General features: G+C 49.4%; 8 protein-coding genes across 8 annotated transcripts; 5 read left to right on the plus strand and 3 right to left on the minus strand.

The window, feature by feature from the left end:
- Positions 1–4,011: 4,011 nt before the first annotated feature.
- Positions 4,012–5,287, plus strand: LCP9604111_5639 (class I SAM-dependent methyltransferase; the record flags this gene model as incomplete). Its single annotated transcript, XM_039073471.1, has 5 exons — positions 4,012–4,029; positions 4,128–4,147; positions 4,221–4,300; positions 4,358–4,519; positions 4,581–5,287. 5 exons carry the CDS (start codon positions 4,012–4,014, stop codon positions 5,285–5,287), a joined length of 987 nt encoding a protein of 328 aa, XP_038928150.1.
- Positions 5,288–5,770: 483 nt separating this feature from the next.
- Positions 5,771–8,066, plus strand: LCP9604111_5640 (uncharacterized protein; the record flags this gene model as incomplete). The annotated part of the gene is made up of 2 exons (XM_039073473.1): positions 5,771–6,083; positions 6,139–8,066. 2 exons carry the CDS (start codon positions 5,771–5,773, stop codon positions 8,064–8,066), a joined length of 2,241 nt encoding a protein of 746 aa, XP_038928151.1.
- Positions 8,067–8,390: 324 nt separating this feature from the next.
- pup1 (proteasome core particle subunit beta 2) lies at positions 8,391–9,361 on the minus strand (the record flags this gene model as incomplete). Its single annotated transcript, XM_039073474.1, has 3 exons — positions 8,391–9,050; positions 9,116–9,163; positions 9,236–9,361. The coding sequence occupies 3 exons, from the start codon at positions 9,359–9,361 to the stop codon at positions 8,391–8,393; spliced, it is 834 nt and encodes a 277-aa protein (XP_038928152.1).
- A 543-nt stretch (positions 9,362–9,904) lies between these two features.
- Positions 9,905–14,574, plus strand: LCP9604111_5642 (FG-nucleoporin NUP159; the record flags this gene model as incomplete). The annotated part of the gene is made up of 3 exons (XM_039073475.1): positions 9,905–9,991; positions 10,049–10,730; positions 10,787–14,574. 3 exons carry the CDS (start codon positions 9,905–9,907, stop codon positions 14,572–14,574), a joined length of 4,557 nt encoding a protein of 1,518 aa, XP_038928153.1.
- Positions 14,575–16,707: 2,133 nt separating this feature from the next.
- Positions 16,708–17,495, plus strand: LCP9604111_5643 (uncharacterized protein; the record flags this gene model as incomplete). The annotated part of the gene is made up of 2 exons (XM_039073476.1): positions 16,708–16,894; positions 16,993–17,495. The coding sequence occupies 2 exons, from the start codon at positions 16,708–16,710 to the stop codon at positions 17,493–17,495; spliced, it is 690 nt and encodes a 229-aa protein (XP_038928154.1).
- A 390-nt stretch (positions 17,496–17,885) lies between these two features.
- LCP9604111_5644 (telomere maintenance protein PBP2) lies at positions 17,886–19,419 on the minus strand (the record flags this gene model as incomplete). Its single annotated transcript, XM_039073477.1, has 3 exons — positions 17,886–17,908; positions 17,969–18,854; positions 18,919–19,419. The coding sequence occupies 3 exons, from the start codon at positions 19,417–19,419 to the stop codon at positions 17,886–17,888; spliced, it is 1,410 nt and encodes a 469-aa protein (XP_038928155.1).
- An 809-nt stretch (positions 19,420–20,228) lies between these two features.
- On the plus strand, positions 20,229–21,317 carry LCP9604111_5645 (uncharacterized protein; the record flags this gene model as incomplete). The annotated part of the gene is made up of 2 exons (XM_039073478.1): positions 20,229–20,414; positions 20,469–21,317. The coding sequence occupies 2 exons, from the start codon at positions 20,229–20,231 to the stop codon at positions 21,315–21,317; spliced, it is 1,035 nt and encodes a 344-aa protein (XP_038928156.1).
- Positions 21,318–21,553: 236 nt separating this feature from the next.
- On the minus strand, positions 21,554–26,247 carry LCP9604111_5646 (uncharacterized protein; the record flags this gene model as incomplete). The annotated part of the gene is made up of 4 exons (XM_039073479.1): positions 21,554–22,110; positions 22,163–22,241; positions 22,297–25,862; positions 25,929–26,247. 4 exons carry the CDS (start codon positions 26,245–26,247, stop codon positions 21,554–21,556), a joined length of 4,521 nt encoding a protein of 1,506 aa, XP_038928157.1.
- Between the last annotated feature and the right edge of the window lie 168 nt (positions 26,248–26,415).

Genomic DNA, 26,415 nt, shown 5'->3' on the forward strand with positions numbered 1-26,415 from the left:
ATAAATGATCTTTTTTAGTTTAATTAATTTAATGGCGTTCTGGTTGAAATATTTACCTTAGAAAACTATACTCTTGGGTAGGGTGGCCACTCGCTTACAGTGGCCACTCGCTTACCGATTACGTTATATTGCAACCCACTATATTACGTACGTCGTATCCCAGCCGCTCTTTGTTTGTCCCTCGCGGATTCGCACCGTTCCTGTAAGATGGACACGTTCCAGCCAATAGAACCACAGCAGTGGAGATAACCCGTTTATCCTAGAGCTAAGAAAGACCCTTCTGGAGCACGACCTACAGGCTACAACATAGAGAAATCTTCTGAATGAGACCAGGCCGTAAAGGGAAAGTCAACAAGACAATACCAGGTTCAACATTCGGATACTAACCTCTCATTGGTAGGCGGCTTGGGTGTTGATGGATGATTTTCCTCTCTAGACCAACTGTACGGAGTAGACGTGCATGATCTACATCTCGCCTGCGTCTGACAGTTGTAGTGCTCATACCTTTCAGTTCTGAGCCGTGCCGATTGGGTGTTTGACTTCCACCCAAGGCCAGTCATATTCATATCAGCAAATAACATGTAGTTCCAATTCCAAATATATTTAACTTTCTCTAAGCGATGGAGGGGTCTAAAAAATTTGTTCCACATTAATCTGTAAAAAGATGACAACGTGTTGGGATTTTCTTCGCCGACGGTGTGAACTGAACTATGTGGATCTCTAGCCGATCATGTCTGTGAATAATTCACCCCGCACCTACATGCATAGCAGGTTGATGGTTGATGGGTGGTTTATTGGGTGTCGGTTATCAAGTTCAAGGATATAACAAGGAAATGATTATTTTTCTTGCATTTCTTTTGGCTAGTTTCGTATCTGCATTGTCGTGCGCCTTTAAGTGCAACTCTAGCTGCTAAAAAGGTCGCCCGTGAAGTGATAATTCTTACGGAAAGACAGGTTACCCGCAACCAATAAAATCAAGTGATGTTATTTGTGGGGAATAAATATATGTGAAAATACCCAAGCGGTCTATACTTTCGCCAGCAGGCAGCTGTTCTACCCTATATGCATGACACGTACGGAGTAGTAATAAGTACATTTGGCGAAAATCCTAAGGCTATGATTCAAGATACTCGTGATAGAATAGGCTTTAACTACATCAGAAGTATATAGTTGGTATTCTACCGAGGGCGGGAGCAAGGTACAGCTCAGGGTGATTCCCGCTGCATACATTATTCTCAAAATGCCTGTCACTTGCTCTTTCTCTTCTTAGAGTCCAATGCAAATTAGCCGACTGAAGTTTCCAACATGTGTTGTACAACTCTACCAGCTAGGTACTGGTACATACTAAAGCAATTATATTGTTTCTAGTCTTGAACTCGAATCCGATAGGCTATTATCCGATTTTCAGAGCGTTGGCATCTTGTATAACATGTGTTTCAGCTCGTATGTATTCGGAGTTGTTCGGTTGTGAACCTGCAATTTCCGATGCCCTATCTCCCCACACCAAGGAAACCATGGTACATACTCCGTATAAGTCCCTCATATAGTGGGTATTCAAATGCCAACGACTAAAGCACGGATCTCAAAAGAGATAAACCGCCAAGGGCTGTCCCCACTAACAAGTGACTCCGCTGTGGAGTGACGACTTAGCAGTTCATTTGTGGTTCGGCGAACACTGAACCGTGCATCTACCGTTGTGCGAGAGAGACATAGTTTAACTAAAAAATGCGTTGACATACTTAGGCAACTAGCGGAGGAAAAACGCTTGAAAAGTCCATTAAAGAAGATATATGTACAGAGTATAGTTACCGACTAGAAATTTTGGGAAATTGGCTCTGGAGCCGGCGCTACCGACGCATTGGAACCCGAACAACTTTCCCAGTCGCCGGGTCCGGGTGAATTTCAATTCCAATAATAAATTCCCGGGGGTTCCCTTCGGATGGAAACCCGGCTCCATGGCAGCGAAATATTATTTTTGGGACAGCTGCAGGGGTGCTGTGCTTGGGATTCTATCTGCAAGGTTGGGCTACTGACCCATTGTTAACGCGTTTTTTTTCCCCCTCCTTTTTTTTCAAATAATAATATATAAAGACAACAATTACTTTGAATCAGGGTATCACCATGATTTGACAGATTCGGATCTTTTGGGTATTTAGCAGAGTTGGAGCGGTTTGGATATGCATACTTGAAATTGGGGATATACCTGGTCACATTTGTTATTTCCGTCTACAAGCCATACTATGCGCTATAATCACGCCTTTTTATGATCGACATGTGCACGAGAGTAATAATGAAAGATTCCTAGGCCTAAAAGTTCGGGATGGGGACTTGGGTACTTCATATGTCTAGACGATGTACGAGTAGGTCACACTTTGTACCGCGGGGAACTTCAGACGTCATGAGAGAATAAACGAAAAAAAATGAAGACCCAGAGTACCGGAAACTTTTATGCTTCCGTGATGCTATGTGCCCCTCATCTCTCATTTTGGAGCCACTTTGGGCATGTAGGAGAAAGCCCAGGCTTTAGAACGCCCCACGCTAATTCTGACAGATCATCTCCTCTCTTCCGACCGCTAGAGCTAATATGGTAGGAGTCGGAGTCGTCATGCATAAGGAGAAAAGAATCACCAAGGAAACTCGAGCATTATACATACAGGAATTTGTGAATCTTCGGGAATTATTCCGATACTTTGATATTCGAGTCAAACCCGAGCACAGAGTACATGCATGACAAACAGCACAGGTCTTGGCGTGGGCACCGTGATTTTACGGATTTGAATTCATTTTGAGAGGGAAAATCCCAATTGCTCCACGTCTCTACGGGGCCGAGAGTTCCCCAGTATAGAACCCATTATTATCACTGCCGAATTTCGCTTTTGCTTTCGCTTTTCTTTTTGATTCGAAAACGTGATATATGAAGAAGAAGAAATTTCATACCCTCGGGGAATTACGGCCTTCCATGACTATTCTAGGATGACCCTGCAGGGTTCTGCACAACTTTTTTTGGAAATCATTCTGCTGATCGACCAGATTTAAAGGGCAAATCCCAGCAGAAAGGTTGAAGGCGGCCCGTGGCTGGGCGGGTTGCATATTCCCAGCTAGATGGAACCGACCTCTATTGGTCGATCGAGCTTACCTAGGAGCCATCGGCTGGAGAATCGCGATAGTATGTGTCCTGGGTAGAATGCCTTGGGAATAAGACGGACACATAACATGTATCATCTAGGGTTCCACGTCAAGGAACCGGAAGATCACCGGCGGATCACCGGAAAAAGAATCCTAGGGTTTTATCAATCCAACTCTCCCCACTCCGAACATAGTGAAGGTATGGAAAAAGATAGAATGTTATGATTCTGTACAGGAGAAAATAAACGGGCTAGTAGGTTGTATATATTCTGGGAGTCTGAATAGAACAAAAGCAAAAGAGAAAAGCGAAATTGGCAATTTAAAAGAACATTGAAACGAAGGGAAAAAAAAACAATAATTATAGATTAATAATTTCGCTCTCGTTCATCTCGTCCAATCATTTCCCCTAGAAAACTAAACCTTTTTCCCCATCGAAAACAAGGACATTACATGGGTACAATTTCCGCTTTGGATGATTTCACGCGTAAAGCGCTTGGGCATCTCTTTCATATACTTTACCCTCTTTTTACCATTTACCCAGCTTTGTACACGAACTGCTCCACTCGCCGGGCTTTGCTTTTGCTTTTCGAATATTTCAAATGTCGATCTTATAAGTTATAGTTGTCGGGATTGTCCTCCCGCCCTGCCAGATTATAACTTAACCCAAGCTGTCGGGCTCCTTTTCCTCCCCTCCTTCCCTTTCAATCATGTCTGGATTTGCATCAGTCTGAGAGTCTTCCCGTATTCATACTGGGACGTGGATTGGAATATCGCGAGATCAATTATTGATTCCACTTCACCGAGGCATAGCTTACCTGCTGTCCATCCCCCAGAGCGGCCTCAAACCTACCACTATTGATCTCGCTGGATGAGAGCGAGGTGACCATGGGTGCTAGACGTCCGGTGAGTTTAGTGCTCTTATGGAACGTGTCAATGCTCTATCGTTATTGATACTCCGGAATTTTAACTATCGATTTTCTTGCTAACGTGAAATCATGTAGGCACCTCATGATGACTACTGGTACTACTACCTCCGTCTTCTCAACTCTTATTGCTTTACCAAAAGGCTGGCGTGACTGACCATATCACAACAGGGATACGCAGTCATTGACTGACAGTGTAATCGATTATCCTGTCGAGAATGGAAGAACCTATCACAGGTACCACGAGGGAGGTATGTTTAGTCCCGGCTCTGTCAGGTCTCGCACAACATGGCTAATTCAATGTTTAGCTTATATATATCCCAATGATGAGCAGGAGATAGATCGCCTGGATATGCAACATCACATGTTCAAAATGGCGATGGACGGGAAGCTATTCCAAGTTCCCCTCCAAGACCCAAAGAAGATCCTTGATATTGGTACTGGCTCAGGAATATGGCCAATAGAGATGTGTATGATCACCCATCCCAGCCCCAATGTTTTGTCTCACCATCTCAAATTGTCTACTTGCAGCGGCCTTGTTTCCAAACGCCGAAATCGTAGGGACGGATCTGTCCCCAGTGCAGCCAACAGAGGTTCCACCAAACGTCCATTTCCTGATTGATGATGCAACCGAAGAAGAGTGGATATGGAACCAAGATTATTTTGATTTCATTCATACCGGCCACTTGACTGGGGCAATGCCATCATTCAAACATGTACTACGACAGTCATTCAAACACCTCAAACCGGGGGCATACATGGAATGTCACGAGCTCGACCCGAAACCAAAATGCGACGATGAGACCATGCCTCCCGAAAACCAAGACGGGGGATACAGCGCATACGCCATGCATGATTGGGTAGACCTTAATATACGATCGAGCCGTGATTCCGACCCACCAAGACAATTTCGAATCGCCCACCGGATTGCACAGTGGATGAAGGATATAGGATTCGTCGACGTTGAACAACAGACCTTCAAAATCCCGACAAATACCTGGCCAGAGGATGAGAAGCTAAGGAAAATCGGCGCTTGGAGTAAGAACAATTGGCTTGATGCTTTGTCCGGGTGGTCATATAAGCCCTTTCTTGCCCTTGGGTGGTCGAAACCCGAAATTGAAGTCTTCCTCGTTGATGTGAGGAAGAGTATACAGGACCGAAGTGTCCACGCTTATATGGACTTTTATGTGGTGACAGGGCGGAAGCCCCTTCCCAATGAAGGTATACCTGCTTCATGAGTTCATGTTATCTCCGCTTTCTTGTTATGACTGTCCTACGGTTTATCACACCGTTCCTCTCCGAGATACCATTGGTGGGCAAATTTTTGCATGCATTACATTGGCGTTGTTTTCATGATTGCAATTTATCTCTTTTTGTCTTCTATATAAATCCATTTCCATACCTACAGATTAAGTTAAGCGAACATTTGATATACATCTGAGGTGGTCTAACCAATCTGGCTTCGAAAGATCAATGGGCCATAAGATGATATAAAACCCATAATAAAAAAAACAAGAAAATAACAGCTAAACTAAATGCTACAAACCAAAATATGATACACATGCAGGTGATAATGGAAGCCCAAAGATTGGCCCGTTGACTGGAGCGAGCCGTGATTAGTCATCACGCCAAGAATCGAAAGCTGCCATGCGAAAGTTGATCCCGAGTGCTCGCGACAAGCCCAAGACAGCAATCGGCCTGCACATGTCCTAGCCAACCACATGTCTTTCGGCAGACATGTCTACCGGCATGCTCTAAAGCCGCCAGCTACTCCAACACTTGAGCATCCCTGGATCAGCGATGACCTACTCGCAGCCACGTTTCGTCGCTTCGCCAACGGTCAACGGCGCCATGGGAGCTGTGTTCCCGGGCCATTGGAAGCACGGAGACGCCTTGCAAAGCGAAGGAACACCGCTCTGGCGAGTATAGGGGGAGGACCAGCTGAAGATATCGCGTGCCTGTTTGGCCGCAATGGGAGGGAGCACATGAAATGGACCGACCATCCGTGGCAGAGAGCGCCATTCGAAACCCAGAGTATGTGGCCAAGACACGCAAAGTCTTTTGAGTCTCCGCTAATCTTTATTTGAAGGCCTCGCAGATCATTCTTTGGGTCCTCCTGAACTACCTTTCTCTTTCTCCGACCAGAACCCAGCGCCTGGACCCCATTCCACTCATGGCCCTCCGTCGTACATTGCCAATGCAGATCAAGTTACACGCGAGCAGATGCTGGAGGCATTCTTGGATGGGAAGAATTGGGGCATTGAAGATGTAAGGGATTTCACTCGTCGGTTGAGAATTGACCTCCACCGGGAGCCGCGATACAGCCGGCAGATATTCGAGCGGTTACTTGCTCGTTCAGACCCAGATCTTACAGAAGCAATTGCGTTCTTGGATGATCCGTTCCTGAATACCCGGGGATCGGGAAATTATGCTGCAGCTGTCGAAATATTTGTGCGAACAAAAACGAAACGCGGCAAACGGACTGCTGTTTTGAATGCGATCAATCGGGCTTTAGAGTTGGGGTTGATTTCAACCGATGAGATCTGTCTGATTATTACTGCTTTACCCAATATTATCGTCGAGCGAAACAAGACTCTGGGATCGTGGGACCATAAAGCTTTGTTGAAGCACTACCGGGCGATGTGGAAAGCCATTGGATGCTGTAACATCCTCGGATACCACGATCTGGACAGAAACATTGTTGATGCTTGGCTTGAAGTGCTCTTGCGTACTCGCAGCTTTCGTTTTGCCGAGGAACTCATCATCGAAACCCATGATGCAGAGAGCCGCAGCCAGTGGCCTACTGCTTTGGTTCAAGCTTGGTTGGAATCTATGGAAGTCGATTCGGAGACCAGCTTGCCATTTCCAGACAAGATCTTCAGCCAGCTTGATGTTAACAGCGCGGCGGACTGTGTGATTCGTGTAACCGAGTCATTGGCATCGTCTTCAGCAGACAGGGACTCCAGAAACCAATTGCTTGAAAGATGGCGGGATTGCCTCTCAAATGCCGAAGTCATTTCGACTGTTGCAAAGTCACAGGTCTGGTTCGATTTCCCTCTCCCGTGTGTCCAAACACAGATCAAGCATGCCCCTCTGAGCCATTCAACCCAACGTCAGATAATTTTGCGACTCTGGCTTCTACGAACGCTTGGTCGATCCACTGGGCCCATGTACAGCAAAAGTTCAAGAGCAACAGATCAACCAATCTGCTCATTGCTAAATCTATACGAAACGTTGATCCAAGGTACCAGCGGAATATTCTTTCCGGACTTTATGCGGGAAATTCATGACCTCGATCTCCCATACAATAGCCTTCTGATCCTAGCCCTCAACAAAAAGGGCAAAAATTCCATTACCAAAACCACCCGCAAAACCCTTGAGCAACTGGAGACCTGCCAGCTCTCTCTAGCAGAAGTGTGGACAAACCCATCCATATATAAGGGAATACAAGGTCTTTTCCACAGCACATTCGACCAAATGTTCCACTGCATGGATCTCACCAGCCCGGCCACAGTTGAAGAGCTCTTGAGTGTTGTTCGATCAGGAGACTCAAAGAGCATATGGCCCATCCTCAGACTCCTCAACAACAACACCCCATTTAAGATCAGCCTCCACAAGGCCTGGCAGCCTATCCCACACCCCGACGATAAGGTCCTCGTGCGATACCACCCAGGCCCGCGAAACAGCCGATGCCCTGATCCCCATGCAGCGGTCGACCTCATAAACCAGCTGGCGGTTGCTCTCTCCTGCTGCAAACACTTGACTCCGTCCCAGTCTTTCCATATGGTTCACTGGCTTTACGGATATCTTCGCAGACACGGCGGGCCCGTGGATCCAGAGTTCGTGCGGGCCATGTATCATGCTGGTGTTGTCCGGTACCGACGTGACGGTCGCCGTATCTCGGCTACTCAGTATGAGTACATTCTTTGGATTGTCCGCAAGTTTGAAAGCTCTGAGGTTGTTGAAGAGCTCACTGCTTTGCCTCAGATTGGTGAATCGAGGCTTGACTGGTGGTAGATGTGTTGTGCGAATGGATATCTACACAAGGGAATTTTCTAAAATAGAGCGATACGATACCCCTGCTTCAATATAATACATACCTTGCCTAGAGGGAGGGTGCTGAGATGAGCATACAATTTACATGAAAGCCACATCAAGTTTCTGAAAACTCCGATTTCCTGTCCGGCCGTAACTGCTTGAAACCTTGTAGTAAACCCCACAACAGTAAGCCCGCGGTCTTTGCCGAAGTACAATCATACAGAAAACATAGTGAGATAAGAAACCCATGCGTGCATTAAATCAATCTAAGAAGACCACTGGTCAGTGCATCTCCAAGAAAATCTAAGTATCAACCTCCATGCTGTCCCCAGTAGCAAGGTTATCATCACCCGACAGCGTTTCGATCGTAACATATTTTTTCATATCTTCCTTGCTGATAATCCTCTGGTCCAAATAAGCAGTGGTACCGCGGGGGAAGCGGTAGTTGCGCTCCTTCTGGGGGCGCTCGTTGGGCTTCATGTAGTTGCGGAGCAGCTGGGTCGGCTGGTCCTTCTCGATCACACACACGTCGACATTGCTACCAGAGCCCAGATCGTTGAAGATACCAGCCTTGATTGCCTCGGCGCAGATGTCGATGGCGCCCTGTCGGTCCAGGTCTGGTTGCCAGGTCGACTCAAACACCGACATCGCAGCCAGCGATCCGGATCCCATCGTCACATACGGCAGCTTGTCTGTCGATCCATGTGCGTGCACAGTGTACAGTCCGGTGCCGGTTGGGTCCACGCCTGCAACAACCAGGTACGCTCCGATGTGGCCCTGGTACCGGAAGAGGTGCTGCTTAAGCATCGTCATACAGGTGATCACACGGGGGTCGCGGCCCGTGGATAGCGAGTGCAGTTCGACGTTAGAGCTGATGAGCGCAGTGGTGAATTCGGTATCGGCAGCGGTACCGGCTCCAGCACACCAGATCTTCGGCGCGATGTAGTGAAGCTTCTCGCAGTTCTAGAGACAAAGGATGTTAGACCCTCTAAAAGGATACTGTACATAATCTCATCGGTGTATCTTGCCTTGTCTGCTACTATAGGGCCGCTGGTAGCTCGGGTATCTGCTGCAATCTGTTATGGCGATTCGAGTCAGCTCCTGGGTCACAGCTCTTTTGAATCTCCTTGCATCTCTTGGGACCGTACCACAACACCCTTATCATAGATGCAGCCCACAATTGTTGTACCGGTACTTGTGGCCTTGGGAAGGGGAACACCCCTGGCGTGAAGCGCCGCATTGCGGTTGTAGTTTGTGAAGTCGAAGCCCGGCATCGTGAGAACGCTGGTGTTCGCGACCAGCTGAGCTGATTATCAGGATAGAGAATGGGTATAGGAAGAAAAGAGAGCGAAATTCGAATATGAGAGGAGATCGAGAAGGATGGATGGACGAATGAGGTAGCAAGCTGGAGATGGTGAAGAGGAAGTGAGCTGTCTGGAGTGACGAAGCTCCCGCAGCCTAAATTGGAGCCTCAATTATCAGGCATAAACAAGGTGTTTTTGCCGGACCATCATTTTCGAATTCAATGCTTCTTTATGTAGTCTCTTGTGACTTCGCTCTTTCCAACATTTTGCGCGTCGGCGATACCCGTTGCGTCCATTTTTACTCTCTGTCTGTCTTGTAATTCCCGGGAAGCCACGCAAGCTCAAGATTTTCGCGCATACTCTCAGACTCTCTCCCGGAGTCCTAAATCACTCCGTCGACGCTCACTCTCCACACCTCCCAACTCACCCTCACCTAATGCTTTCAGACATAACTCTCCTCTAAGCGAAAGCACACGTTCTCCTTCTGCGACATTCAATTCCGAAAAGCTCAGAATGGCTTTCAACTTCGGTGCGTCCAACCCTGCTGGGGGAAGCGCCTCTGCGGAGCTTGGTTCAGAGCTTCCCGATGTTTTTACCGATGTATGTCCAACCCGCCGCAGTTATAACTCACCGCCATCCTGTCTAACATAGCTATAGGAAGTCGGTTTCAAAGGAGTCTCCGGGGACGCAAATATCCGCTTCCTTCCAACGGCATGGCCCGACAACGCGCTTCCTGCTCCTACTTCCTCACTTCTGGCTGTCGCACACACCAAAGGCCTCGTTGTTGGCGCTGGCCCAGATGCGCTGGTAATAGGTACAACTGATGTTGTCAGAAAGTCCATCGAGGCGCCAGCTGGAGAAGATATGGAGAAGACGAAGCCATTCCAGCCTATCGCCACAATTCCCCTTCCTTCTCGTCCTACTCATGTGGCATTCACACCGGGCGACGACGGCTTGATTCTCGCCACGGAGAATGGCTCCACAATCTCGGTTTTCGATACAAACACCCTCACACAAGGAAATGCGCAGCCAGCGATTTCAATTCCTACGAATGGCGTGTCGCTACGAGCACTGGCACCAAACCCTGAGCCTTCCTCGACACTTGTCGCGCTGGTCACCGTTAATGGCGAGCTTCTTATCGCCGATCTCAAGGCTGGGAGCCTAGTTCCTGGACCCAATGGCCCGGTTCTCAAGGATGGTGTCAGCTGTGCTTCATGGAGCAACAAAGGAAAACAACTTGTTGCTGGATTGGCCGATGGCACTGGATACCAGATGACCCCAGATGGAACGAAGAAGGCTGAAATTCCTCGGCCATCTGACCTGGAGGGAGATTGCCACAGTAAGTTTCGAATGATTGTCAGAACCAAATATGTGTTTTTGCTTACGATTATACAGTTTCATCAATCGCATGGCTTGAGAACGATGTTTTCTTTGTGACATACACACCAAATGTTTCAGAGGATGATATGGGAATGAACCCAGCTTCTTCATACTACATCATAACCCGCCGCAAGCAGGCGCCGTTCCTCATCCAGAAATTGCCAGAAGTCTGCTCGACTATGGGCTTTATGCTGAAACGTGGTCCTGCATTCCAATTTATCACCAGAATTAGAGAGTACAAGCCTCACTTGAGAGATGTCTTGATTGTCGCGTCAACTGCGTCAACTGATCTCGGGCTCATTACGCGATCTGATCAGCCTCTGGCCAACGATGAGCGAACCAAACTTCATGTTGGTCAGTTCATGACCACAGAAGTAAGCGACGACACCAAACGTGCTAGTGTGCCGTTGAAGGACTCTGGAGATGAGACATCCGTCATCGGCCTGGCACAAAACTTGTCAGCCACGGAAAATGTCATTGCACCGCTTCCAGGTTCTGATATCTTGGAGAGCTCGACGCCCCTTCCTGGGGTTCTTCTTCTAAATAATGATGGTATCCTTTCGTCTTGGTGGTTCGTTTACGCTGATTCCATTCGCCAAAATATCCCATATTCGGGGTTGATCTCGTCTGGTCAGGCAACTCAAGCTCCCTCTCAGCCACAGGCTGTAGCTCCAACCCCGGCACAGCAACCTGCATTTGGCCAGTCATCGTTCGGAGGTTCATCGGCATTTGGCCAACCAGCTTTCGGGAAGCCAGCTGGAGCTTCCGTCTTTGGTAGCCCATCTACCTTGGGAGCTTCAACCATGGGTGCAACTGCTTTTGGAAAACAAAGTGCTCCAGCATTTGGTAGTCCGTCCCGGCTTGGTGGAAGCCCTAGCCCGGCCTTTGGAAAGCCATCGTCCCCGGCCCTTGCTCCCGCTTTTGGGACCCCCTCTCAGCCGGGCGCATCATTCGGCACTCCTAGTACCCCTGGACAGCCACAGTTCGGGAAATCTGGATTTGGGGCTATAGGATCTGGACAGTCTACCTCCCCGGCAAACCCATTCGGTGCCAAAGGTGTAGCATCTGGCGGTGCTGGCTTCAGCGCCTTCTCCGGTGGAGGCGGCTTCAGTGGCTTTGCAACAGCAAAGCCGGGGGAGTCACCATTCGCAGCGAAACAGCCAGGTGGATCACCGTTCGCGGCCACACAGTCAAAAGGGTCGCCCTTCGCAAACGCCTCTTCTGCCTCGCCCTTTGGAGCCAAGTCTCAAACCCAGACCTCATTCCCGCCTCAAGCATCCAATGAAGTCAAGAATCCGTTTGGCGCCGCACAAGGTGGCTTTGAGCTCAAATCTGCCTTCAAGGGCGATGGTTCGGCTGCCAATGATGGACCAAATGCAGACAAATCTTCTTCTGGTGCGTTCTCATTTGGTGGCTCCTTTGATGAGATGGTGTCAACGCCCCGCAAGGGAAGCTCATCACCGAGTGAATCAATGGATGACACTGAAGATATCGAGCCTGTGAATAAGGAGACATTTTCAATTTTCGGCGGGGCAAGCAAACCTGCTTCACAGACTCCTACATCAACGTTCAGTTCAAAGACAACGCCTTCGGCCGAGAACACCAAGTCGGCATTCTCGATGTTTGGCAGTAGTGCTGACCAAAACCGCGTGACCAGCCCATTGTCAGCACTGTCTGATAAGACAGAGACACCCAAGAAGAATTGGCCTAACACATCAAGTCTCGATGTAGAGGCACCATTGCCACCAGATCCTACCAGCCGGGCTAGTTATGCCGCTGGAGATACTTCTGCTTCTTCCAATGTGTCGAAGTGCTCCGCCGAGGATGTCCCGCTTCCTCCCGATTTCACTAAGGCGAAGAAGGCTTCACCAAAACCTGAAGAGGACGCCCCTCTACCACCCGATTTCCTCAATCAGAAGAAACCTGCCCCCAAGATCGACGACGCCCCCCTTCCTCCAGACTTCCTAACAAAGTCCAAAAAGGTTGAGGCTGCGGCTGTTCCCGACGACGCTCCCCTTCCTCCAGACTTCCTGACAAAGTCCAAAAAGGTTGAGGCTGCGGCTGTTCCCGAGGAGGCACCTCTGCCTCCTGACTTCACCGCAAAGCCAAAGACCAAACCTTCCGAAGAGGCAGTTCCAATCCCTGATGAATCTGATGAATCGGGTATCTCCGATGCAGATTCTGAGGCCGCAGCCGGGTCAGACTTCAGTGATAGTGGCGAAGAAATTACACATGACGAAGCATTAATCGCCAAATCCAAGCAGTCAGCTCAGAGCTCGTTTGATGCAGCTTCCGAGCAAAGCTCCACCGGAGGATTCTTCGATAGTCCTGCTCGCAATGTGAATGACAAAGGCCGCCTTCCCCAGCAGCTATTTGGGGAGATCCCTAAGCAGGCACTGCTCCCTCCCCCGGTCTCTATCGCGAAAGGTAATCGTGAGCCCTATCGGTCACCGAGTCCAGTTCGGGTCGGAGGGAAGAAGAACGTGCTATTCTCCGAGAAATCACACAGCCGTAAGGGGTCCACAGGCGCATTGCATTCGCGTAAGGCATCTCTTACCCATATCGCCCAGCGTAGCGGCCACTTGAGAAAAGCCAGCGATGTTGCTCGTGAGGAGCGTGAGGAGCAAGAGAAGCAAGCACGTGCACATGCAGCAGCTCAAATTCAGGAAGATGATGTTTTATCTTTGTCAGACGATGACGAGGACGATAGACTTCGTGATGAACTGGCTCAGCCCGTTGAGCCTGTTGATACCCTGGACCCATTCTTGCCCCACCAAAACTACATGGGCGACACTCCAAAGCCAGGTATTGCCGGACAGGTAGAACGGCTCTATCGTGACATCAACTCTATGGTAGATACCTTGGGTATAAATGCTAGGTCAATGGCAGGATTCCTTCTGTACCAACAGCCCAAGAAACTCTCTGATATTGATGAGTGGGTGATCGTCATGAACGGCGACCAGCCCGCTGACATTCTCGACACCAAGATGACCTTCAAGGACATTGAGAGATTTGAAGAGTTGATTGCTTCAATTTCGCGATCATTGGACAACCAGCGGGTGCAGGGGGTGGATGAAAAGCTCGATGCATGCCGTGACCTGCTCACAAAGCAGATTGTCACCTTGCGAGGCCAGTTCGCAAGCATTCGCAAGACTCTTGACGCACACACTGACATCGGCGCTATTCTCGAAGCACCACTTTCCGCTGAGCAAGGTGCGCTCCAACATGATCTGCGCACCACATTCACGAATATCCAGGTCGAGATTACCGCTCTCGAACAGGCAGTCTCTCTCCTGCGTGCCAAAATCGCCGATATTCCGCAAACGAATGGCGGAGGCAGAAACCGACCAACCGTCGAGGCTGTCACCAAGACTATTGCTACAATGATGAGCATGGCCGAGGGAAAGAGCACAGACATCGATGTTCTCGAGGCACAGATGCGCAAGCTCGGCGTGGACATTGTCTCCACAGGGCCTCCAAGCCGTGAAGGCTCCCCATTCTCTACTCCCCGCAAGAACGCCGCTGGCCGTATACCCATGACTCCTGGGTCGCGAGGCTCGATTGACGGTAGCGCCTATCACACCCCCGATTCCGTTTCACGCGGTCTCAACTTCCGGGCCAGCATCAATGGCTCTGTGAGACAGAGCCGTCTCCGCAGCGTGGAGGGTGCTGGTGAGCCTGCCCTCCCGCAAGAAGATGCCATCCAATATAAGGCCAACAGGTCGCGTCGCCAGCGCTTGAATGCCAACTTGAAGAAGGCCTTCGAGGACAAGCAGGCAAAGGTGCGCAGCGTCGACTGGTAGATTCGGTCTTTTTTTCTGCTTCGCTTTTATTTGGGTTTTCTCTAAAGATTCCGATCCCATATTTGGGGGAATTTGCTTTCAGCGTGGATTGTTATTTGGTAGATGGTCTTAATTGGACCAGGGAGTCATGGCATGCAGATACGTATGTAGCGGATCTTTTTTCAGCGTCACAGTGAGTGGCTAAATTAACTATCAAATTCAAACCCTATTATCTACATGCAGTTATTTGCGTCAGCTTAGCTCCTGCCGAGGGCTAGTTATTGTTAAGTGTAGGATTCTCATTTGGAACTTGCTTTCGTCTTTCCGACATATAAGTCAGACTTCATCGGCTTTGTATCTTGAGATGTATCCCTAACGCCTGGCAAAGAACGAAATTCGGTCAATGACATAGTTAGGAAAGCAGTAAGAAAAGCGATCAAGGAACGAAAGTGGTTTCAAGGGGTTTCAATCAAGGCCATTGTACTAATGACCAAACAAAAGTCCTTGTTCTAGCCTACGGCGCAGAACTCATATAAAACCCCGAAGCCCTCGAGTCTCTCTCTCTATATTCACCACCAGCATTCCTCTAAATAGCTTTGCAAAAAATCTTATTTTCCTTAAACATATCATATCTACCAACCAGCAAAATGGCAGGACGCGCGACTGATAGTTGTCCTTTCATGATGGGCTTCGAGTGTCTGGTAGACCCTAAAGATGATATAGCTCTTTGGGTTACTATAGAAATTCCGAAAGCAATGAAGATTACCAATAATGACGAAGAGCTGATGGAGTCTGTGGCTCAACAGATTCAAAGCTATGACGCCAATATTTCCGCTTACGCACAGCATCACTATAGATACTTATGTCTATCGCTACCAGTAGGTGGATTTCATAGAGATGAGAACCACAACGATGCAGTCATAGCCCAGGCTAAGACTTTAGCACTCTGGTGGCCCAGAGAAATCATCGCACGTAGAGTTAGTTCATCTTGACCGGAGTGTGATTTTCTTTTAGTTGACGAGGAAAACGATACGTGTTCTGCCAGGATCGAGAGTATGGAATTAAGGGGAGATGCATGAAGTTTGCAGTCAATGTGATCTTCTGGGGACATCTGACAGATTAATAGAGCATCTAAAAATGAACAAGATGTTCAGGGAAAAATATCAAGTTTCACAAGTAGTGTAAGTTCTGGCCCATGAGATTCATATGGATCGAATGCCATAGCTACGATTCAAGTAACTCGACGAAGTTGAGCCGCCACCATAAGCCATGAACTGCCATTTGATAGAAAGGCAACGGAATCTCAAATCCAAGATAGCTATACCGGATAAATTAGTCAAGCACCGCAACATGGAAGAATCTGGAGTGTCAAAGAAGCAGAGATCAGATATCGGATATCGTAAAAGACATCCTCTGCATCTTCTTACCCTAACTCATGTTGCGACAATGAGATAGCAGTCCACATTCAATTTGGAGTATCCCCCCACTTCAGGTAGGCAAGCAAGCAGTTTCCAAGGCGATAGTTCGATTTCACCGAGGAACCAGATTGATTCGGAAGAGATGCTCAGGCAAGGTGACAGCGATGTGACAATGGTTGGATTCGAGAGTTCACCAGTGCCCGCAACCAATGGTAATACATATGTATGATATGAGCCACTGGTTCGTTTTGGGATAAGACAAGAAGCCGCACGATCAAGAATGCGAGGGCTGTGAAATGTACCAGCATGAGGCAAACCACATGGTGCCAGAAGCATATCCATTTCATAAGGGAAGTGTGAAGCTAGGGTTTACGACGTCGATTGAAAAAGCAGAGAATAAGAACAGTCGATTGCTTTTATCTTGGAATGAATTGGATAACCGGGAAATTAGTGTGTATGACTGCATGGTGTCGAGGGGAGCAGATTCGAGCAGAGATGGGAAGAGAAGAGAAAGGAAGAGAGAAGAGGAGACCATAGAGAAGCACCTACATATGTACTTCCAAGGTAGATACCAACTGCACAAGATAGGAAGGAAGGAAAAGGCACCAGGGTAGTTTCCTAATTGGGATTCGATGCAAGTGACATCATGTGCTCGTGACATCAGCCATCTGTATTTTGATACTCTAGGCCTGTCTCTCCCATCTACACGATTTGTCGGGAAAAACACCATCCCAGCATGTCTCCAATCGTTAGCCAGGTCGTCTTCTTCCGCGTCAAACGTTCCGTCAAGCCTGAAGACCCGTCCAGCATAGAAGGCAAGAGTCTGATGAGGATCTTCCAGGCGACCCAACACCAAAGCGGTCATGCGCGCTCATCCTGGGGATACACATTCGAAGACAAAGACACCATCGTCTGGGTTGTAGGTGAGTTTAGCATCCCTGAAACAATTCTCAAACTACGATATACATACCCACCCCTAGAAACCTACAACCTCTGGCCTATAGCCTAACCAAACCAACAGACTGGACCGACCCTCGCAGCACAATAGATATTCAACTAATCAACGAGTTTTTGGCACCCGACAATCCCCAGCCACCGTCATCACTGCGCGTCACCTTCAGCCCACCACTCTCTGCCACAGAAACACTAACCAAAAACCCCGTGACTGAGCTGTGCACGCTGTCATTTCCGAGTGATCTCGAAGTGTCAGGAATGAAGCAGATCGACGCGGACTTGATCAGCTTCCGCATCGCGATGGTCGAGCAGCTACCACAGTCAATGGGGCCACGATCATGGTCGATGGGGCATGTCGACCGGCCGAGTAAGCTGCCGCACGAGAATAGTCCGAGTGGGCAAGCTTTCGCGTACCTCCTGGCTGTTGGCTGGAACAGTATGGAGGCGCATCGCAAGGCCGATAAAACAGAGAACTATGCCCGCAGTATGGCGCCTCTGAGGAAGAAGATGTTGCCGCCTATTCCTGGGTTGGAGACGAAACATGTTAGTTTCCAAAAGATTTCGGGTTAGGCGGGGGAAGGGGAGAGAAATAAGAGCGGTAAAGGGGAAGCGAGAGAGGAACGAAGGAGAGCTTGGTGCCATGGATTAATGCTGGGGCATGGATGATTTGAGCTGTGTTGCGTGGATAATAGAATATGTCGGTGGTGATTAGAGCAGGTAGTGGAAAGGGAAAGGGCTACTTGATTCAGGGATAATTGTGTGGGAATTGTTAATTAGAATGGCAGGAAATGAAACACGCCTTGGAATAAGATACAACGAGAAAGTAAAGAAAGAACCAAGGAATAACGCCCTGAGAGAAAGCGAAGGCAAACAAAAGGAGACTTCATTAACCACCGTAGAATTTTGGGCAGAACCTCGCAATAAAACTCTCAGCAAGCGTTGTATGTTACGCTGCTTGACTTAGATCCGGTGCTTTTCACTCTCTGGTCAATCCGTTAGAACCTAGCTATGCACAGCTTCACCTAGGGAAGGGGGAGACGAACCAAGTCGGGAATAGAGCATGTACAAGGCCATTTGGTTGCACTCCGCGGTACCGGTGATAGTGACCAGACGCTCATTGCTGCTCTCTTGGGGCTCGTTGATCTTGATCACACTACCACTGAGGTGACGTATCTCGTTAATTTTAGCACCACCCTTTCCAATAATGGCACCAACCATGTCGTTGGGGATGTAAATCTGCTGAGTCAATGGCTGACCGGGAATGGCAGCGCCGACAGGGGCAGGGGCTGTTGGAGGTCCACGGCCAGGGGTCGGCTGCTGAGGGCCACCAACAAAGGGAGCGGGCTGGTGGGGGCCTACGCCGCCGTAAGGGGCCTGGGGAGCGGCGGGGAAGTGCATTGGGGTCTGAGCAACAGGAGCAGGGGCTGGCTGACCGTGCAGGTAGGGAACACCATATGCACCACCACCGGCACGGTTAGGGTGAGGGTGGTGACGCTTGAACGTGTCGGGATGGCCGTATTGGCCGCCGGCGGGCTGGGGAACGTACGGCACAACCTGCATACCACCAGGAACAGCACCGGCAGGACCGCCGCTGCGAGTGGCATATGCCGAGGCCGCGGGACCGCCGTAACGTTCAGACAGCTGCTCGACCAAGGTGACAGCGACATAGTAGGTAGCAATGTGGACGGCATCCGCAACACCGAGGATGACAAGGGACCGTTCGGTGGACAGAGGGAGGCAAGCGTCCGAGGCGTTCAGGCGAGCACCAGAAGCCTCCTGGATCTCACGAATGCGGCTGCCACCCTTGCCGATGATGGAACCAATTAGAATGTGAGGAATTAGCAAACGCAGAGGGTACGTCTTGGATTGTGCAGTAGAAGCGGCCTCTAGAGGTTCATTGTTAAGGGTACGGATAATTAAACCAAACGCCTAATATTTGTCATTAGCAATCGAACAGTCGTAACAAACCTATTGAATGGAAGAAAAAACCTACCTTGGCAGCAGCATCCTGGGGACCGCTGACTGTCAGGATACGCTCCACTGCACCCCGAGAATAATCACTGACAGTGCACTTGGCACCGGACAGACGACGAATCTGGGACACGTTCTCACCTCCCTTTCCAATAACGGTGGCTGCTTCCGGGCTGGAGATCACCGCACGAATATGAACCCAGCTCGACTCGTCCTGGGGTGGTTGATCAGAACCCGCGCGATCGGCCTGGGAAGCTGTTGATTGGATGGGTTGGGTGTCGACAGGGAGACCCTTGCCAGTGGGCGCATCGGGGACCACAGTATCTCCCTGAGTATCCTTGGCACCTTCGACGACAGTAGGAACCTGGCTACTGGATACATCTGTTTCCGCCTCGGCATCGCTCTTGACTACTTTGTCTAGCGCCGGGCGCTTGGCCTCAGGCTGGTCATTGGGACCGGACGGCGACGAAGGGTCCTCGAGAGGACGCTTGGTCGACTGAAGGTTGGATGGAGAAGCCGACATCTTGGATAGTCTGTGCTGCTGTTTGTTTTTCACTTACAAGTGAAATCGGAAGGTGTCAAGAATGAAATCTGTTTTCTTCTTTTATGATCGTTTTATGTACACCAGAATTTCCCACGGAAGGTGCTGGTGCTGGCGATCGGAAGGGGAAATTGGTGCTTTGAGAAGATTGGAGAGGCTGTGAGGGAAAGGTGGTACTGAGGCAGTGCCGATGTAAGACGGGAAGAAGTGCAGATTCAAGTGTGAGAGGGCTTTGCTGTCACAACTGGGGAAGCTTCACGGGATCTGCCGAGATGCTCGAAATGAATAAGGAAGCGAAAGGGTGGAGATAGGATCCTTGGGTGAACGCGATGGGAAATAGGAAATGAGGCAAGCAAGATATCAAGCGCCAGAAACCGTTGCCTGCTGTACCACACTGTAGCCTCCGATAACGTCTGAATCTGAGGTCAAGGGTGTGGGCTAAAACTCGCTATCGACGAGTTGATAGCTTTATTGACGAAAATGTGGTGAAATGGCGATGAAAGGTGGAATGAAGGGAAGAAATCAAGGCGATGAAAATCAAATCCCGGTGATTAAGGAGAAGAGGTGAAGTTAACGATGGGGGAAGGAAGTCGAGGCTGAAACCTGGTCACATGACGTCGACGCGAATGTTGCATGGGCGTGATGCTCGTGTTCGATATTTTGATTGTCTCTTAGGCTTCAATCAAACATTTTACAGCAAGTCTCAAGGACAATGGAGCTCTAAATCAAAAGTATTTCTTTTACTTCTAGAAGGAAATATTTGCATTTTGCGTCACTCCACCAAAATAAGCATGGATATCGCCGACCAAACCGTGCAGAAGATCCAGAAATTCGCACAGAGGCGCCAAGAAGCAGAACACGAAGCGGCAAAAGAACCTCTCAGTGAGACTGCATTGCATGTTTACACGCGACGTTTAGATGCAACCTTGCAAGGGCTTCAAGAGCAAGTCAAACGCCAGCAGGATGAATTGAACAAGGCATGCTATGTCATTCCAATTATAGTAGGACGCCTCGATTGACATGAGTTATAGCTGCGGGAGCTCAGTTCCCTTGATTTAACAGAAACGGGTACCGATTCCTGGGCCCGTATTTCCCAAGCCCGACGGGCCAGGAAAGCCTACGACTCGCTTCTTAAGTCCGACGATGAGCTCCCAGCAACAGATTCGGTGCTGCCATCACTTATAGCCATAGAAGAAACCGCACGTCTTGTTCAAGAAAACAAGGTCTCTGTCACAATGACTGCCGAACAGCTGTCTGTAGACCGCGAGCGCCTGCGGGTTGAAGAGGCTAATCTACGCGACTCTCAATCGATCGCAAGCGGACTGCGAGAGCGAATTCAAAGAATCCGCAATGCAAACACGAGAAAGGAAGAGCAGACTCCATCACAGGTGGCACGCGAGCAGCTTACCCTGCAGAAAGAGCAAAATAAAGAACTGGACCGCACGTCTGCAAACCTCAAGGTCTCGTTGGATACGTTCATCGATGAGACTCTTGCTCCAATGCTTGCTGCCGAGGATCTGGGCGGCCCGACTGTAGGCGATGCTTTTGAGGTGTCAGATGCTACGCTAAAGGCAGGTTATACGGCACACGGCAAGCCCAAGAAGCAGAAAGAGCCGACAGAAACGGAGGATGGATCACAGCGGCGGATTGATAAGTTCATGAAACGGAACGCGGATGAGGCTCCCACAAACAAAAGGGAGGCAGTTGCGAAGGAGATGCATGGTCTTCTCGACGCTATGTTGGAGGCTAACACCTATATCGATTTGGAGCGCGACTCGGCGTCTTCAAGATTCCTTGTGAGAGCCAAGGTCGCGCAGTTTCACCCTCGAGATGCACGGCGACTTCGATTGATTGATTTTGGTCGCTCACTGGGGAATTGAATGAGGGACATTCCACGATTGAGTAACAAAATGGTATTATTGATTCATGGATGTGTATCGTTCTATATCCTGGTCCTTTGTGAACATTTCAAATACTACATAACCCGGCACCTATAGACTACCTTCGAATGACTCCCTACAAACCGTGAGAAAAGAACACCTAGAGATGCTTGTGTAAACGCCGAACCAATCATAAACATCCCGACAAAAGATGGGAAAGAACAATAAGAAGAACATCAAATAGGCATCATTCCAATCGTAGATTTGGGAGCTTTGGGTCTGGAGTTCTTTCGCGGCGCAGATGACTGGCTTGTAGGACGATCGCCAGATTTGACTTTTGGTCGCGCGACTTTGCCCTTCCAGCTTCCAGCGGAGCCATATTTCCGTCGTGATGGTCGTTTGCCACTGGCAGGCTGGCGCTTGCGACCCTTGGAGCCAGGAGGCGCCGCGCCAGATTCCCAGTCGTCACCAGAGTCATATCCCGGAGATGCTGCCGGAGGGAAGTAGCGACTGGTGATATTTTCAACTGCATTGCTGGGTGCGGCCAAGACTGGATTGTCCAGATTGAAGGAAGCCTCATCCATGAACAAATCGTCGTCACTATACTCATCGCTGCTGCTGAGGTTGATGACATTATGGTGGTTGGGATCCGGAACAACGCCGCTGGTCTCTGCTTCCTGCGTCATCTCCAGGTACCGCCGCTTCGCATTGTCAACCAGTCCCAGTATCTGCCGGCCGTAGCGCTTCACCTTATCCTGGTCGATGTCGGGGATCGCAGAAAGCTCAGTGAGATCTATTTCCTTGTTAACCTGGTGTTCCAATTCCCATCAAGGGATCGTACTTACTTGTGGGAAAAGATATGCCCATATCACGTAGCACCTGGTCAGAGAACGGTTGGCACCGAAGGCCCTTCTTAACGACAAGCTATAACAATAGTCAGTTTCTTTATGATGTACTAATGAGTACAGCGATTACTCACGTCCTGAAGCATGATTTTGGCGTGCTCTTGAAAGTCCTCCACAACTACACGATGCATGTGATCAAGTCGATCTAACTTCTGATCGCTGGTAATCGGAGGGCCCATCTCGCGTGTGTTTGCGCGGCGAGACTTGCCGGTGGTTCGAATCGGTTCAAAGCCATCACTATCCTCATCGAGCGAGGAAGGTACGGCTGGAGCACCGGCATATTGATAACGGTCAAGGCGGCGGTTTTGAGCAGCTTGCACCGGAGAAGATACCATGGTTGACTGAGGATCGCCACCTGAATTCCTGGACTTTTTCTTTTGCGTAGCAGCTGAGGGCTTGCTGTTGGCTTTGGTCTTACTATTCGGTGACGCGCGAACCTGTAGTTTCATTTGCCGCTGGCCACTCTCATATTCTGCTGCACGACGCCCGAGGATGATATACTGAACAGCGAAATCACTTTTATTGATCACGTTGTCTTCGGCCAATGCGTCTTCACCTAGCAGCCGGTAGAACAGACGTTCGGCTGCTCCACGGTCGAGATCAGATCCCTTTCCATACCCCGGCATCTTGCGATGCTCTGGGGCTTTAGGCCGTTTGCAATCCCCACGAAGTATGTCGCAGCAGTAGAGCACAGTCACCTTCTCCTGTGCGTTCTGGAATTGTCGCACAATCTTGATGGCCCAGGATGCCTGCTCAGTAAAATCATGAAGCTCAAACACTAAACCGGACTTGCAGTTATCACAGGTGTTATTGCAGTCCTCTCGGCGGAAGTATTCCGCAAAATAGGCGAGGACTTGGACTCGTCTGCAATCGCTGCGGTTCTCACAAAATTGAACCACATTTCGCAACATCTGTTTCTGACGACCTTTTTGCTGACCACTGCCATCTCCTGCATCAATCATCCGCTTTAAGGTTGCTGTGTCTTTGTAGCCGAAGTAAAGATAACAGCCAGAACGCTTGCCGTCTCGACCAGCACGACCGGTTTCTTGATAATACCCCTCGAGACTCTTTGGGATACTGTGGTGCATGACGAATCGCACATCGGCTTTGTCAATTCCCATTCCGAATGCAATGGTGGCAACAATGATATGTACTCGGCCCATCTGCCAGTTCCTCTGAGCCTCCGATTTTGCTTTTGCTGACATACCCGCATGATAAGCGTTTGCCTTGAGGTGGTACTTTTTCTGTAGATCCTCTGCAACCTTATCGCAGGTCTTTCGCGAGAGGCAGTAGATAATCCCGCACTGATTCCGGTATGAGCTTGTAATGGTTTCCGCCATACTGGCTAGAACCTCATCATTCTTTCCTTTCGACCGTACCTCGTAGGTGAGATTAGGACGGTTGAAACTCTGTAGGAACACTTCACAATCAGTGATTTTGAGATTGTGCATCACATCAACTTTGACATTCTCAGTAGCAGTGGCCGTCAAGGCCATAACCGGTACACCAGGGAACCTGGCTCGAACCTCTCCTAGCTCTTTGTAGTCAGGTCGGAAATCGTGTCCCCATTGACTGACGCAGTGAGCCTCGTCGATGACGAGGCGCGCTAATCTGTTTCTTCCGTGAAGCCTCTCAAGGGCTCTAATCAAGGCTTGGTTTTTACTAAGCATCTCAGGAGTGATGTACAGGACCTCCAACCCCTCGCCACCTGCATTTGAGAGCTGGCTCATGATCCATGATTTTTCCTGTTGGTCGGTATCGCCGTTAATCATAAAGGCCTTGACGTTCAATTTTCGCAGGTGGGATACTTGATCCTCCATCAGACTCAGCAATGGAGATATCACAATCGTCACTCCAGTGGTGCGTCCGCCAGTTACCACAGAAGGTAATTGATAACATAGCGACTTTCCTCCTCCAGTAGGCATAAGAATGAATGTATCTTTGCCAGCAAGTGTCGCATCAATGGCTTCAAGTTGATTGGGTCGGAATCCGCGGAGGTGGAATCGGTCTTTCAACACTTTCCTTACTTCTTGAGACCATGGATGGTTTGACCAGAAGGCGCTATGACCGGGCGACTTCTTCGGGACGGGCACCTTGGGGACGTTGCCAGAGGTCTCCGCAAAAACCTTGCGGCTTTGACTGGCTTGCTCGCGAACAGGTATCTGTTGAGCACCATCGAAGCCCACTGCCGCTTCTAATATGTCATCGTCGCTGACATTCCAGTCGAACTCATCAATATCCATCGAATCCAACAGTGGAGAGCCCATATTCCGAGAAATACAGTCCTCATAGCTATCTGGCTGACGGGTGTCTTTGGTCTTTCTGGGACTTGTGAGAGGCAAACGCTGTTGGCTACGGAATTCTGTGTTTGAGTCGGCACGCGAAGAAGAGACAAGAGCGGGCTCCTGTGCGACTGCATGGGCTTCGAAGGTGGGCTGCGTGGGTTTCATATAGGAGGGTTCAGGTGGACAATCGTGCGCTAATTCGAGGATATTGACTTGAGATAGAAGCTGACAGATTTTTGTTTCGGTTTGTTCCAACTCTGCCTCAACTGCTCGACTCTGCGCAAGCTCTTCTGGCATGGTTGTTGGATCTAGACCTTGTGAGATCACACGTATCAAGTTCTGCTTCAGGTCTTGCTTGCGAGAAACGCTGCCCTTGTGCGTGTTTTGATGCTTTTGCAGCAATTCAATTGCCTCGATCTGAGCGACAAGAGTCTTGTTTTGAGCGATCAATTCCGGGACTGGCTGTCCCTCCATGGCCTGTTGATAAACAATCTCAGAATTCTTCTGCAGAGTAGACCTCAATTTGGAAATTGCATAGCCGAAGGCATTGCTTCCAAGAGCCAAAAACTTCAGGAGATCCGGATCCTTTTCTTGTGATGAGCTGGACGGCTTCGACCAAGGCGTCGACGGGGTAGGGTCTTTGACAACTGCCATTTTCTTCGGCTGAGTCGATAGTTGCGCAGTCGGGAACGGTGCTTTGGGCGTACATTCCAATCGTGAATGCTTAGTCTCGACCATTTTCTCGTCCGCCGCTGGACTCATCTCGGGAAGTATTGGATACAAATTCTCCCCGGCATCGAGGATCATCTTATCGGCCGGATCTTCACTAACAGCCCAGTCATCAAAGAGATCATCGTCATCATCTGAATCCGCGATCACTCGTTTCCGATGGCTCCGTGGGGCAGTAGGTGAATGATATTCAGGTCGTTTCGCCGCGCTTGGGGGATTTGTTTGGGTTGTTTGAGTTGTCTGACGTGGGACTGTGGGCTGTTCCGATATAATGTCTCTACGGGCGGGGGGTAGAGCGGCTTTGGAGGGGGTTCGCACTTTCGAGGGCGTTCGCACTTTCGTCGCATGTTTCAATGGGGAAAGAAGATCAGACGTATACTCGTCACTCTTGCGCTTCTTGCCGCGTTTCTCACGAGTTCCGCACGGGGTACTTTCTTGTGCACATGACCCGCGCGGCTCACCCGCCAGGATAGTCTCCGAGGATAGTGTGGACAGATCAAGCTCCCCTGTCAAATCAATCGATTCAATATCTTTATGGCCAGATGCGTGGAAACTGTCTGATCGCGATGGAGTCGACTTTTGCCGGGAAGGTTTGTGTGATGATAATGGTGGTTCTCGGAAGGACTCTAATCACCGTGCAGGCGGTATCAGTCTGATAATTCCCGCAAGACTCGTCTCGTGTGTTTACGTACCTCGAGCTATGTTTGATTGTTTTGGCGAATCCCGTTTCTTCGTACTTGACAGAGTACTGGTGGGGACCGTGTCATGTCGGCTTAGCAATCGAGGCTTGCTCGCCGATTGGGGTAACAATCTAGCCATTGAACCATTCGTCTCATTTTCCGTGTCTTCAAGGATATCATCCAGGGCCGCGAGTTCGGCGGCGGGGGGAATCAATTGTGGTAATGCGTGGTTGTTGCGTTCGGGCAGGCCGGTTTGTGCCAGAGGGGGGTTAAGAGGTTTCCCTTGGGTTAACAACCATTTGAGATGAGTTGCTAAGTTATTCTTCGTCATGGGGGCCTGTTGCTGTCATGGCCGTCGATCTTCATGTTTGGGGCGATGGGCACAATCGCGAACCCGATATCGACGCGTCGGCACGTGAGCGGTCAAACAAATCGATCTATAGCAGCAACTACGTTCAACTTACTCGGTCAAATAGGACTAAGAAATTAAATTCGAGTG

Source organism: Penicillium roqueforti (genome assembly GCF_015533775.1).
Source record: "Penicillium roqueforti strain LCP96 04111 chromosome Unknown scaffold_14, whole genome shotgun sequence".
In the NCBI taxonomy this organism is placed as follows: Eukaryota; Fungi; Ascomycota; class Eurotiomycetes; order Eurotiales; family Aspergillaceae; genus Penicillium; species Penicillium roqueforti.